General features: G+C 48.9%; 1 protein-coding gene across 1 annotated transcript in view; it reads right to left on the reverse strand.

Moving 5' to 3' along the window:
• The window catches only part of LOC102494471 (voltage-dependent L-type calcium channel subunit alpha-1C), a gene marked incomplete at both ends in the record, with an annotated part of 115,836 nt that extends 102,678 nt beyond the window's left edge, over window positions 1-13,158 (reverse strand). Inside the window, 2 exons of the mRNA XM_006148345.1 lie at window positions 5,531-5,727; window positions 13,000-13,158. Of these exons, the coding sequence (XP_006148407.1) occupies window positions 5,531-5,727; window positions 13,000-13,158 (356 nt within the window). The remainder of the gene's footprint in view (window positions 1-5,530; window positions 5,728-12,999) is intronic.
• Window positions 13,159-14,136: the final 978 nt, after the last annotated feature.

Raw genomic sequence — 14,136 nt, forward strand, 5'->3', positions numbered from 1 at the left:
TTAAGGCACTGGACCTCCACATGACTGACTGTGGTTCAAGTCCTGGACATGGATACTTGAAAATCATGTGTATGTGCGTGTGCATGAGTGCTCAAAATCCTGAGAGTAAAATGGAGGAGTAAGGATTGCAGCATGGCCATCCCCCTCAGGGGGATTTTTCTCACTTTCCTTTTCTCTGTCTCTCTCCGATGAGCATATGTGCCCCATGATAAAAAACAAACAAACAAAAACTTGAACAACAAAAACATATGTAACCCAATGGAAATGTTACACAGCACTGGACTCCCCTCTTGGTGCATTGCTGCTCAGGAAGAAGGCTAGTGCTTTGTGTCTGGCGCATTCCTCCTGCCTACACCCTATTTTTAAATAGGCTTGGACATTTGAGAGAAAAACGGAGAGGTTTTGGCTCAGGAAGTTATTTCTCAAGGAAGCTGCACCCTGAGCCTGAGTTTGGTTCAGTTCCCAAATCTCTAGGGTCCACTCCTCCTTTCCCTCATCTGCAGACTCGTAGAACAGGGCATGAGATAAAAGAAGTATTTTAGGCAAATTATTCAGCTTAGCAGGAACATGACCCAATGCACGGCCAAGGCTTTTGTAGCCAAGGCAATGTTCAAATACCACTTGACCAAGTTTGATTTTACGTTCAGTCCACTAACTTCTAAAACCGTAACAATGGAATACAATAATAGCTGTCAGAGAAAAAGAGAAACAGACTCAATATCATCCACAATAGGAGGTGGGTGGCTGCCATTTGCAAGTGGTGACCTCCCTGGTCATCTCCATCCCAGGCTATCCAGCGACAGAATCGATCGATTCTTTAATGCTTTAATGACCTATGCCTCTCTCAAAATGCCTCTCTCCAGCTATTTGATGGTTTAGAGCGAATCTGGCTCTGGGTTTCCACTCATTGCTATCCTTTAAAAGCTTGGTTGTTCCCTCTCAAGTCCTCTAGACTTGACCTTGGGGCTTGAAGGAAGTTGATTCTTCTGAGTGAAAAGTTCTATTTCCCCAATCTCCACAGAGCTAACTCCCTAAACTGGGTCACAGCCAATGGTGTCGAAGCAGTACCATGTAGACTCACAGATTTCTAGGTGTTGAAATCCAGCTTGGCCCTCAGAATCACCTGGAGAGCTCTCTCCACATGCAGACACTGGAGCCCTAACTTGGACACTTCTCATCAGTGCACTGGAGGGACACCTGGATATTTTTACACTTAGAAAGCTCCATGTTTAATGCTAAAATAATGTGAGTTTGAGGGTCTCTGGGTTAGATGTGCTGAGTAGAGATGCTAAAGAAGAAGGAAGGGAGAGGGAGATGGAGGAAGAGATGAAGACAGCCAGAGAAAGGTCAAAGCACTAGAGAAATTGTCTGAAAGCAGGAGCGCTGGGCTGGGAGGTGCTTCCATCATGAACCCCCGAGGAGGAGGCTCTATCTCAGTGTTAGTTGTGTGTTTGTGTGTGTGAATACACGCACACACAATGCGGCCATTTTGGAAGGGTGCTGGGAAAATCAGAGGCATGTCCCATGAGCCTGGGATTGTTTGTTCACCTCTGACATTTTTTTCCATTCCCGCTCTGAGCTCTAGCGCACACACCCCAGGGAGAAAGCACAACGCAGCTGCTGAAAACTGGTGGCTGCAGTTGTGTGCTGTTTCGCATTTCCCGCTCTGGCTGTCATTGTCACAGTCTCTCCTCAGGCCACAGCTGGCTGGTGGGGTGTCAATGACTTGTGCTGGGGGAGAGGGAGGGAGTGATGAAGGAAGATCACAGAAATACATCAGGGCCATCGGCAAAGTAAATCAGACCTAGTCCCCCAACCCTCCACCCACCGCAAGCTGCACCCTGCTCTTGATGGGATGCCATGACGGCTTTCCTGCAGCAACGTGGGGCAGGGATTCAAAGGCCCGTGCAGTGAGGCCCCAAAGCAGTCTCACACAGTCCTGTATTCTAGGCCCATAGCAAAAGGATATCCTTGGCGGCCAGAGGGACCTACCCAAGGTGGAAGCACCAATTAGGCCACTAAGGAACTCGATCTCCTTTGCTAAATGAAACAAATCTGCCCGAGTATAAGTTCAACTTCCCTGTGTCTTACAAATTGTTCAAACCAAGTGCTTATTGAGCTAAATTTCACTGAGCAGTTGAGAAGTTTGACCTCTAGAATGTATCCTAACACAGGAACTTTGCCAGGGCACAACCTGGTTTGTTTATTTATTTATTATCTTGTTTTTAAGGTTTTTGCCATAGGGCATGTGCACTGGCCAGAGAGACAGAGGAAATATAAGAAATCAGCCTCCAGGGGGGATGGCCACACTGCAATCCCTTCTCCTTCATTCTCCTCCCGGGATCTTGAGCATGCATGCATTATGCGGCCGGCATGATTTTGAAGCTGCCAGGTCTGGGACTCGAACTGTAGATGGCCATGTGGGAGTCCAGAGCCGTATCCGCTATGACACCTGCTGACCCCATGGCCCGGTTTAGAATCGAGTCTGCTTTCTTAGATTGAGCTGGATCTTACTTACAACTGAGTCCTCAGTGCCTAGGAGCACCTCTGGCATGCAATGACACTCAGTAAATGTTTGCTGGGCAGGGCGTACATTTGAGCAGCCATTTATAGAGAGGTACACATCTTACAGGAACATTAAAGCCGGGAAAGAGGCACTCAGATAGGTAGGACCCAGTCCTATAAGGAGAGTCTAGAGGACGCAGGCAGCACCGCGTCTCTGCACTGTGCACAACTGCTCCTGATTCGGGAAGGAGTCAACACCTCTCTTGGCACAGTCTCCTTTTTCTCTGGCAGCTCTGCCCAGTGGGAAGGCTTCGCTTCCCTCTCACTCTTCCCGGCTGTAGTTTGTAGACATGTTCCCTGAGCCGGCTCTTAGATTATCTTCACGATAGGCAAATAAATTTGACTATTTGCAAAACTCTGGGAGAGTTGATATTTTCAAGACTGGCAATGTGTTTTAATCACCCAAATTCTGGAGAACAACACTGGATTCTGGCAAGCCATTTCTCATGCTGAAGTAAGAGCTACTACAAAGAATATATTTTCTGGAGTTTTTACAAATAATGAACTTGACTTTGCCAGCACGGAGACAGCTCAAATATGGTGTATGTATCGCCTGTGGGATCGGCTGTATAAAAACCTGACACTTCAGTGACTCAGAGGTGGACAAAACAATGTTGGCTGCTGGATAATAAAAGGGGCGTCTTAAATTTTTTTTTTTTTTTTTTTTTTTTTGCCATAGGGTACGTGAGCTTGCCAGAGAGAAACAAAGAGAGCAAAGTAGAAATCACCCTCTCGCCCCCAGGGGAGATGGCCACACAGCAGTCCCCTCTCCTCCATTCTCCTCTTGGGACTCTGGGCATGTACACGCACTGGCCAGAGAGACAGAGGAAATATAAGAAATCAGCCTCCAGGGGGGATGGCCACACTGCAATCCCTTCTCCTTCATTCTCCTCCCGGGATCTTGAGCATGCATGCATTATGCGGCCGGCATGATTTTGAAGCTGCCAGGTCTGGGACTCGAACTGTAGATGGCCATGTGGGAGTCCAGAGCCGTATCCGCTATGACACCTGCTGACCCCATGGCCCGGTTTAGAATCGAGTCTGCTTTCTTAGATTGAGCTGGATCTTACTTACAACTGAGTCCTCAGTGCCTAGGAGCACCTCTGGCATGCAATGACACTCAGTAAATGTTTGCTGGGCAGGGCGTACATTTGAGCAGCCATTTATAGAGAGGTACACATCTTACAGGAACATTAAAGCCGGGAAAGAGGCACTCAGATAGGTAGGACCCAGTCCTATAAGGAGAGTCTAGAGGACGCAGGCAGCACCGCGTCTCTGCACTGTGCACAACTGCTCCTGATTCGGGAAGGAGTCAACACCTCTCTTGGCACAGTCTCCTTTTTCTCTGGCAGCTCTGCCCAGTGGGAAGGCTTCGCTTCCCTCTCACTCTTCCCGGCTGTAGTTTGTAGACATGTTCCCTGAGCCGGCTCTTAGATTATCTTCACGATAGGCAAATAAATTTGACTATTTGCAAAACTCTGGGAGAGTTGATATTTTCAAGACTGGCAATGTGTTTTAATCACCCAAATTCTGGAGAACAACACTGGATTCTGGCAAGCCATTTCTCATGCTGAAGTAAGAGCTACTACAAAGAATATATTTTCTGGAGTTTTTACAAATAATGAACTTGACTTTGCCAGCACGGAGACAGCTCAAATATGGTGTATGTATCGCCTGTGGGATCGGCTGTATAAAAACCTGACACTTCAGTGACTCAGAGGTGGACAAAACAATGTTGGCTGCTGGATAATAAAAGGGGCGTCTTAAATTTTTTTTTTTTTTTTTTTTTTTTTGCCATAGGGTACGTGAGCTTGCCAGAGAGAAACAAAGAGAGCAAAGTAGAAATCACCCTCTCGCCCCCAGGGGAGATGGCCACACAGCAGTCCCCTCTCCTCCATTCTCCTCTTGGGACTCTGGGCATGTACACTCATATGCACCTGATATGATTTTCAAGCCACTGGGTCCAGAGCTCAAACCGAGGTCGGCTGAGTGAAAGTCCAGTGCCTTAACCACTGAGCTATCTACGGACCTAAAAGTGGCATCTTTTAAGCAAAAGAAAATTTTCTGTTGATTGCTATGCAAAAAGTGGTATTTCTTTTGCTTTGAGGTGTTTTTGTTTGTTTGGTTTGGTTTTTGCCATAGGCTGTGTAAGCTCACCGGAGAGAGAAAGAGAGAGGGAAAGTGAGAAATCATCCCCCAGGGAGATGGCCACACCACTATCTCTTCTCCTCCATTTTCTCTCGGGATTTTGGGTATGCATGCATGCACACGCTCCTGGTGTGATTTTCAAGCTGCTGCATCCAGGGCTCACATTATGTTTGGTTATGTGGGAATCCAGCCTTAGCCATTACACCACCTGCTGGCCCAAAGAGCGATATTCGTAAACATGGCGCACACACTGGCAGAGTGTGTCGGTGACAATAAAAACAACGACAGCGCATTGGTCTCATGGACTGTGCTAACTTGTCCAGGAAAGATTAATATGAGAAATAAAAACATAACAGCATGCCACAATGTTACATAATCCAAATAAAAATGATTTCTTTATATATCAATAGTTGTTTTTTTTTTTTAAGACCAGGCCTGACTTTTCTTTTTAGCCTTATGAATTCATAATTATGCCCTCGAGCTCCCTGTTGGGGAAGGAGGTGAGAAAGAAGAGCAGGAGGGCCTCTACAATGGGAAGAGGAGTTGAGTGGGCTCCTTGGCCGGGCTTAGCCAGCTCCTTCACAGAGCATCGACTGCAAGCCAGTGTTCAGCTCTATGGCTGGACAAACTGGAATACATTTCTCTGAGGCTGGTGGGCGGGGACAGAGGACCCATGCAAATTCAGGAAAGGCCTGAAAGAAACCAAAGACGCTCATTTCATCAAGGTGTGTAAGTGACCCCACAGCCACAGGGAACAGATGTCAGGGAAGGCGCCCAGCCCTGGACTCCCGCCCTGACCCTCGGGGCAGCTACGTACCCAGTACAGCACGTCTGTCCAGCCCTCCATGGTGATGCACTGAAACACCGTCAGCATGGCGAAGGCAAAGTTGTCGAAGTTGGTGATGCCATGCTTGGGCCCGTCCCATCCGGGCCTGCACACAGTGCCATTCTGGCACTGCCGCCCGTGGCCCGTCTCCAAAGCACAAGGGGAAGGGTCGTCTTCTGCTGGAACATCTCAAATAGCCAGGGCAAAACACAAGAGGGGCAGAAGGAGGGAGAGAAGGGCAGAGAAAGGAGAAAGGGAGTCAGAGAGAAAAGTGCCAGGAAGGGACATGGCAGACGGGGTAGGCAACACAGCCACTGCCAGGGCACGTGGAACAGGCTGTGGTCAGCGCCCCCACACACGAATTAACACCACGGGAACTCAGCATCCCCTTCTGGCTGCCATTGATTTAGAAGGTCAGCCATTCCAACCAGTTGAGGTAGAAACTGTGTGTTAACCCCCGTAGCCGACTTCGGAGACAGCAGGGCTATTGGTCATCGTATGACATGGCAGCCATAGGGTCAAGTGGCAGCTGAGGAACTGCGATGAGGCCAGCTCCGGGGCACAGTGACAGTGCCCTGCTTGAGAGCAGCCAGATCCCACATGGTGGCCTCTGTTCACATCTCTGGTCCAGCCAACCTGCCACGTGCCAGGGACATGTGTGGGTGCCCCAGATGGGACAGGATGGAGGACTTGAGGAGGGAATCACAATGAGCAGACCCCAGGGAGGGCTACCTCTCCCTCTCCTGCTCGCAACCCCTTTGCTTTTATGTGGGACACTCCATCATGAGGAAAGAAAAAAAAATGGTAATGATGCAAGCATTTCAAGAGACGACGATCCTGGAAAATGACAAGAAGTCTGTGTTTCCCTTGTCCTGGTGGCGAAGTATCCGTGGACACTTCCGTTACCATCCCGGGGGTTAGATGAGGGCTATGTTGCTTCAAAGACTTCTTCGCATGGTCAGCCAGCTGCTCCCACCCAGTAGGCTAACTCTGGGTCCACTATATATTACCGGATGCATGACCAGGAATGCAAATCACTTGCTAGTGAAGGCTTGTGTAGACCAAGGTTGGAAAACTAACTGTGACTGTAGGGCAGAGGCCAGGCAGCCGCAGTGAGGAGGGATGCAGTCCCTGGGTACAAACCCCGATGGTGGGATTTGATGTATGCCACATGGAACCCGGCAACGCTGCGCTCTGCTCTCGGCACCAAGACCTTTCAGAAGAGCAGAATCGTCTTGGGCCGTCTGCTGGAGGCGGAGTGGCAGTGGAATCCTTCCGTGGTGCGGACAGGCCTTCTCAGGTGACAGCATGACATTTCTGGTCTGTGGCCACAGGCAGTGCACAGCTAACTCCCCTTGCTGGGAATAGCTCGTGGCAAATTAATAAACAAAGGTGTGATTTATCATCTCGGTGCAGAGATCACTGGCAGATTTAAATAAGACTAGGTTGATCCAAGCATCTCCCTGAGGATAAAGTACTGAGAAAGCGTTGGCCTGGCTGTGGAAGGTGACTGTGGCATTGACTGTGAAATTAGAAACTCTGTCTTGTAGTTATACAAAGTAACGACAATATGGACGAAGGGTAATCAACAATAGACAAACGGCTGTCTGTGACGCAGAGAACATATCCCCCCGGAGAGACGATGTTCCAGTTCCTCACCGAGAGACACGGGCCACACAGGACCTTTTCTGGTCCCTTCTGTACCAGATCGATCGCCAGAGTGACTACCTGCCGTGGAACGTGGGCTCTGTGCTGAAGACCACTGGCTGTTTGGCTATTCATGGCTCGAAATTGCAAACTGCTCACCCCAAGAGGACGTCAGGAAGAGACATAAACCCGTAATGAAGAGGCAATTCTCAGCAGAATGGAGTCGAATGCTGCAGTTGGAAAGGCGTTCCCGGTCGGGTCTTCCTGGCCACGGCAGCAGCAATGTGTCCTCCCTCTTCTTTCCTTCTTGCCCCTTCTTCTCCATCCTCCTCCTCCTCCCCTTTCTCCTTTTTCTCTCTTTCTCTCTAGCAGCTTTATTGAAATATAGTTCACATGCCTTTGAATTCATCAATGTAAATATGCAGCTCAATTATTTTTAGTTAATTTACATAGTGCGGCAGCCATCACACGATGCATTTTAAAACACTTCTGCCCCTCCAGAGCCCCACGTGGCTGTGTGCAGCTGGCCTTGGATCCTCGTGCTACCCACAGCCCCTCACTGCACCGTCTGCTGTCTCCCAGCTTCGCCTTTCCGAGCCGTTTCACTAAATAGGATCAGACGCCATGTGGTGCTTCACGTCCCCCTTCTTTCTCTTAGCAGAGTGCTTCCGAGGCTCCTGTGTGACTGCGTCAAGAGCCGAGTCTGCTCGTCTTACCACTGCACCCACGTTTCACTGTGTGTCCACCTGCTCGCCGGCTGATGGCCATGCAGATGGCTCCCCGGCATGGGCTACTGGGGTTAGAGCTGCTTCCTGTTAGATTCCCGGTCCGGTGCTTCAGGTGCTGTGTGAGCCTTTGCAGGGTACAAAGTTCTGCCCCTGAAGCTGGGGCGGGAAAACGGCAGTGTCCACACCGTCTCCTTCCCAGTCTGCCTCCCAGGAGGGCTCCATAACACAGCTGGACGACGCTGCTTGCAACTCACGATGTTTTGTGACCTTAGAAACTGTGAAATCGTGGGACCACCAGATGGCGTAATAGTTACATCCCTGGACTCCCATGTACTCAACTAGGGTTCAAGTCCCGAACCTGGCAGCTTAAAAAGCTCAGGCTGGAGGTGTGTGTGTGTGTGTGTGTGTGTGTGTGTGTGTGTGTGCCCAGAATCCCAAGAGGAGAATGGAGGAGAAAGTATTGCAGCATGGCCATCCCCCCATAGTGTGATTTCTTGCTTTCTGTCTTTCTGGCGAGCACATGAGCTGTATAAAAAAATCCCTCTTAAAAAAAGAAAGAAAGAAAGAAAGAAACTGTGAAATCTTAAGATATGTGGATGTAAGGCTATAAAACAGAGAACCTAAATAGTACATTACAAAGTGGATAATAAGCATCTAAGAGACTGAGAGTTGAGAGACTGGAAAACTAAGAGCCAAATAGAGGGTTAATTCTGCTGGCTTCTCACCTGCTCCAGCAACAGCTTCCTAGAGGGCATGCTCGGTGATGCTGGTAAAAGGGCCGGAAGGCTACGAAGGTGGGGCACAAAGGAGGGGCTATCGAGGGAAAGCTGCGCTTGTTCTTGCCACGCCGAGCCTTCTGGAGGAGTAAGGGCACTGTTACCCTGAACACTGTGTCTCTGGCCTGCCTACTTTCTCGCCATTCTCAGCCCTGAAGTAGCAGAATGAAGAAAAGGGGGAGGCTGCCAAGGCGAGCTCTAACTGTCCTCAAGGAAGAAAAACGTATCTGAGGATTTCACAAATACATGTTTAAAAAATGGCGTCCAGGGAAGGTGATCTCACTAATAAGGGAAGACAGTCTAGAGACTTGAGTAGCGCTCTGCTATTTAAATCTGTCTCGAACAACAATAAAAGAGATTTGAGAACAATTAAGAAGCAGGGATGATCTGGTAAAAATAGGTATCTATAAAAAGCACCAAAGGGAACACTGGAGAAAAGTGAACACACGCAAATCCGCAGGTCCTGGGGACGGGTCCTCCAGAGTGAGGAGAAACTCGCTTGAATGTGAAAATGTGCTGCTTTTGCTCTGCAGAGTCATGAAGTCTTGGAGAGGAGAGCAGGAGCTTGAGGTGGGAGAAAGAAAAAGAGCAAGGCTGGGAGCCAGCAGGTGGCATGGTGGTTAAGGCAGCTAGATCCCCACAGTTCGAGTCCGAGACCCTGTGGCTTGAAAATCACACCGGGTGCATGTGTGAGATCCTGAGAGGAGAATGAATTGAGGCATGGCCATCCCCCTGGGGGATGATTTGTCACTTTCCCTGCCTCTGTCTCTTTACTCTCTGGCAAGCACAGCACCCTACGACAAAAATCTAAAACAAAAACAAAAACAAAAAAACCCCACAAAAAACAAAAACAAATCAAAAACAAACAAACAAACAAACAAACAAAAACAACCAAGGCTGATGCTATAATTTAGAAACCAAGACAGGTGGAGTCATTTGGGAAAGTCCAAATTCAGTTTTCAGTAAAATGCTGGAGAAGAAGATTTGGGAAGTTTTCAAAGCGCAGTTAGAACAACAGGAACGTGAAACCCCAGGAGGCCCCAGTTGGTGGTTTCAAGGAGAAGTCACCAAAGACAATACAATTACTTTTTTTAGGACCCAACTTTAGAGAGAGAATAGAATGCAAATGATTTCATTTCTAGGTCTTGGCTAAACAATTCTTTGCCAGTCCCAGGGGTAATTACTGTGCAAGGAGCATTATCCAGAGTGACCTGGCTCAGCACCATCGGACAGATGGCACAACCAGACACCAACGGCGCCGGCACACAGACACATCTGCTGAGGAACCGAGAAGGGCGTGTGGGTGCCTCAGGGACTGGGAGAGCTTGCCTCCCTGAGACTGTCGCTACTGGGGACCATCGCCGGACCGGCGGCCCAGAGGCAGGACAATGGAGCCCTGGCCAGCCGCACAGCTTTCTTCTGTGGATTCCACAGAGAACGCGGCTCAGAAAGCTATTGTATTCTAGCCTCTAGAAGGACCTGAATGCCCAGACTGTAAAATAATAGAAGAATTTTGTGTAAATTGCATTAAAAAATTATAACAAGGGCTCACAAAGTACTTTCGTAGAATCTAAATTTGCAGAAAATAAGGTAATTCAAAAGTCTGAGTTGTTTTTAAAAGTCATGTATTCTGAAGATTATGCAAAGGTCTCCAAAGGTCTCCAAAACACTCGGGCACTGGTTCCAAAGACAGCAGGCCGTGGTCCCCTACTATGCGTCGCCTCAAGCAAGTTCACATTCTGTGCATTTTCCCTCGTCTCTGTGGGGTGGCCACGGCTCTGTGACAGTGGTATCCTGCTCTGCTGGGGACAGTGGAGTGGGTCCTCGGTTTGTCGTCAGACAGCAGGTCTGGGAACAGGCGATCAGGCCCCTAACCGTGGAGTGCTCCAGAGAAAAGGCTTCTGCAGCGAAGTGTCCGTGGCCCGTCTTTCCCAGTGGGGATTCCAGCTCCGCACGGCAGTGAGGCCACCTTCCTGGTAGAGCTGGCACCGCCCCTCTCTGGGACGCATCCCTCGTTGTCCTCTGACAGCCTGGCTGGCTGGTGGTTGTCCCCATCAGGGGAGCAGAGTGAAGATGAAACCCCTCCCATAAATGATCCGATGAGTCTTTCGATGGGAATTGAAGGCAACGTCTGAGGGACTTCCCTGGCTTTGTTTTCTATCAAGGGGGGATAATGTAATCCTAAATTGGCCACTCCTGGCAGCGAGGCTGAGTCTATCTTTATCCTCAGGGAGGAGGAGGCCTTTAGTTCAGCACCAAGGCAGCCTGCCTTTTCGGTGAACCCTCTGGCCCCAGCTTCCCATCCAAGGTTTTTGTTGTCCACCACACCCGCCATTTTCTTGCCATTTGAGGCCACCGAGTCCTGATAGCAAAGTCCACTGACGTCCGACCGACATAAAGGAGGCCTTGGAGCATGTGCCTCAGTAGCAAACACACTCTTGCCCATCCCCCCAGAAGGACAGAAACCATCTGCAGTTCCTAGAGCTCTCCACGACTGTGCAGCAAGGTCGCCGTCCTTGGTGCTGGGGCGAAATGGCACCATTTCACTCTCCCCATTCTGTTGGTGGGAGCCACGCCATTGCTCACTGCTGAGCTGATGGGGGATCTTTGAGGCTCCACATCTCTGTGACCGCCTGAGGAGTTTGGGTCAAACGGGTCATTGATCATTTCAAGGCAACTGCAGGGACTGCTCACAGCTTTTAGGAAGCTCTTACAATGGCTCTAATAAAGTCACACAATTCATATCAATTTATTGGTTTGGAGCTAGCTACAGATCGAAGTGAATTAAAAAAAGAACCTGAATTAAAGGGGAAGATATTATACATTATATTGTTTAACATTTTTTAAAGAAAGGCTGAAAAGTTTAGAATTTTAATTAAAGGTAAGAGATTTATTTTCTAATATTAAAGGGATTCTATTTTTAAAAAATACAATGGTTTATTTTACACAATTACCATCTGAGTAATTTGAAATATCTTCCTTAGATATTATCCATTATATTGTTTAGCATTTTTTTTAAGAAAGGCTGAAAAGTTTAGAATTTTAATTAAAGGTAAGAGATTTATTTTCTAATATTAAAGGGATTCTATTTTTAAAAAATACAATGGTTTATTTTACACAATTACCATCTGAGTAATTTGAAATATCTTCCTTGAGTGAAAAGTTGCCTCTTAAACAGACTCTTGGTCAAAACATGAAAACAACTGCAAGACTGTGACTGCAGGCGTTACTTCTCCAGGACTGCGGCTGTGTGCAGTGACCTACGAACTTTGCGAATACCCAGTCATCCAGACCACCCAGATCACACACCAGGAAACTGATCTTGGTTTCTAAACGTGGGCTCCACTCTGCGTGTGTAGATTTTGTCCTTCTTCATCCCCCAGAGCCAGAAGACTCCATTAACTTAGTGCCCAGACTGAGTGGGAATGAGAGCGGGGGAGAAATGAAGTGTCCTTCTGGCCCTCCCTGTCCTCCCCAAGAAGCCCAAAACCAAGGAGGCAAAAAGAGCAAAGAAATGATATAAATTTAATGCTGTTAACACCATTGGGCCGGGGGATAGTTTTTTCAACAAGTTTTTTGCACTAAACTGCTTTATGCATCTGGTTAAAAGTCTCGTCAATTTGTGTTTAAACGTTTTCTGAAAGCTCAAGCTGAAATGTTAGCAACTTTAAAACGCCATTGGTAGCATGTCCTGCAAGCCAGAAATCCAGTTTCCCCTACTCAGGGACGGGCTCAACGAGCCAGCGGTGCTTGGGACGTGTGCTGATTTGTGGAAGGAATCTAAAGAGAGGTCTCAAAAAAGAAAGGGCTCAGAAGTCAAGACATAGAGCTAAGCCTCCTCCTTGAGAAGTCTGACTGCTGGCAAGGGGTCATTCCACACCTGCCCGCTGGCCAAGGACAGAGCTGACCTCCTGAAGGGCCCAAGTGCTGATGGAGCAGGGCACCGTCCATGTTAGTTACGAGTCTCAAATACCCAGCTTGGCTTGGAAAGGGATAGACTGACGAAAGACACTCTGCATTCTCGGCACGCTTCTCAAATCATGTAGCTCATTGAAACAGAGTCTGGTCGTGCCGGCAAAGTCTATGCTGGCTGTTTTAACAGAGAACTATTGCAGTAAAACCAAAAGCTGGGCCTGAGAGAAGACCCATCTCTGCCTCTCACTTAACCATGACGTGGAAACGTAAGCACTTGCCGCAAAGGGCCTCCTCCCGGCTCCCCGCAGTGTGGAAGCGGCACATTCCGCCACAGAGGATGGTGGTGAGAAAGGAGCCGGCTCTCGCAGCTCTGCCACCCAGGGCCCCCACTTACCTGCTATGCCGTCCTGGTTGTAGCACGTCTTGTGCATCTTCCCCATGAAGAGCTCCAGGCCGATGATGGCGTAGATGATGATGACGAACAGTACCAGCAGGGCGATGTGCAGCAGGGGCACCATGGCCTTGATGATGGAGTTCAGGACCACCTGCAGACCTGCAGTGGAAAACCACACGTGGCCATGGTGAGGACCCTGGCTTCCACCTACTGGATGGAGTGCCCACGGGCATGGGTGCCAACGCGGTCCTTGTGGTCTCCATAGCAGCCCTGCCGGTGGGGAATCTCACCCTCTCTTAGATGAGAGAACCAAGGCTCGGATTCCCAGTGAGTGACAGCAGGAGTGACATCCAGCTGGCCAACTCTCAGTCTGCCTTGAAGGCACATCCCAGTAAAAGGACCAGCCAACGCTGTGCCTATGAGGGGAAGAACACGCTGTGCCCATGAGGGGAAGAACACGCTGCACCCAGAACCATCAGATTTCCTACAATCCCATCTCAGGGATGACCTGTTTCCTCCTAGTGTGGCATCTCAGAACAGTGAAGAACTCACTTTACGAGACAGCCACTCAGGGACCCATTCATCTCTCATGGTGGGATTATCAGAGCCTACGGCGGAGCCATGTGCCATGCACAGATCAGCCTGCGTGTCTGACTCCCTGGGCTGGAGCTCGCCTGCACTGACAGGATCTATCTGACTGCCATGACGTCCATGACAGGGCTCAGGGAAGCTCAGGAAGCATCCTTTCCAGGGTGTGGGAGAGGACCACCCTTCCTTGTTGGAACCATGCAGTTAACACAAGCTGAGTATAAAAGAACTGCCCCTCATGCCTAAGAGCAAGGACTCGGCTGAGGAGAACTGTTAGCAAGGTCAACAGTTTATGAGTTCTGGACCTCCACTGTGTTGCTGTACTGGCCTGCACTCAATTTCTCTGCCATGGGCCTTATTACCATACCCCGGTACCCCATAAAGGCACCCCCAGCCTTACTATAATTTTTACAATAATCCTAAAGGAATGCAGATCCACTAAGGCAGAGCAGCTGCGAACAGAAATTATTCCCATTAGATTCACCCCACCCTCCTGGAAAATGTAAATAAAAAGTGAATGCATTCACTTTTCCTACTGGGGATTACATA

This window comes from Tupaia chinensis, unplaced genomic scaffold, assembly GCF_000334495.1.
Source record: "Tupaia chinensis unplaced genomic scaffold, TupChi_1.0 Scaffold000232_4, whole genome shotgun sequence".
Lineage (NCBI taxonomy): Eukaryota > Metazoa > Chordata > Mammalia > Scandentia > Tupaiidae > Tupaia > Tupaia belangeri.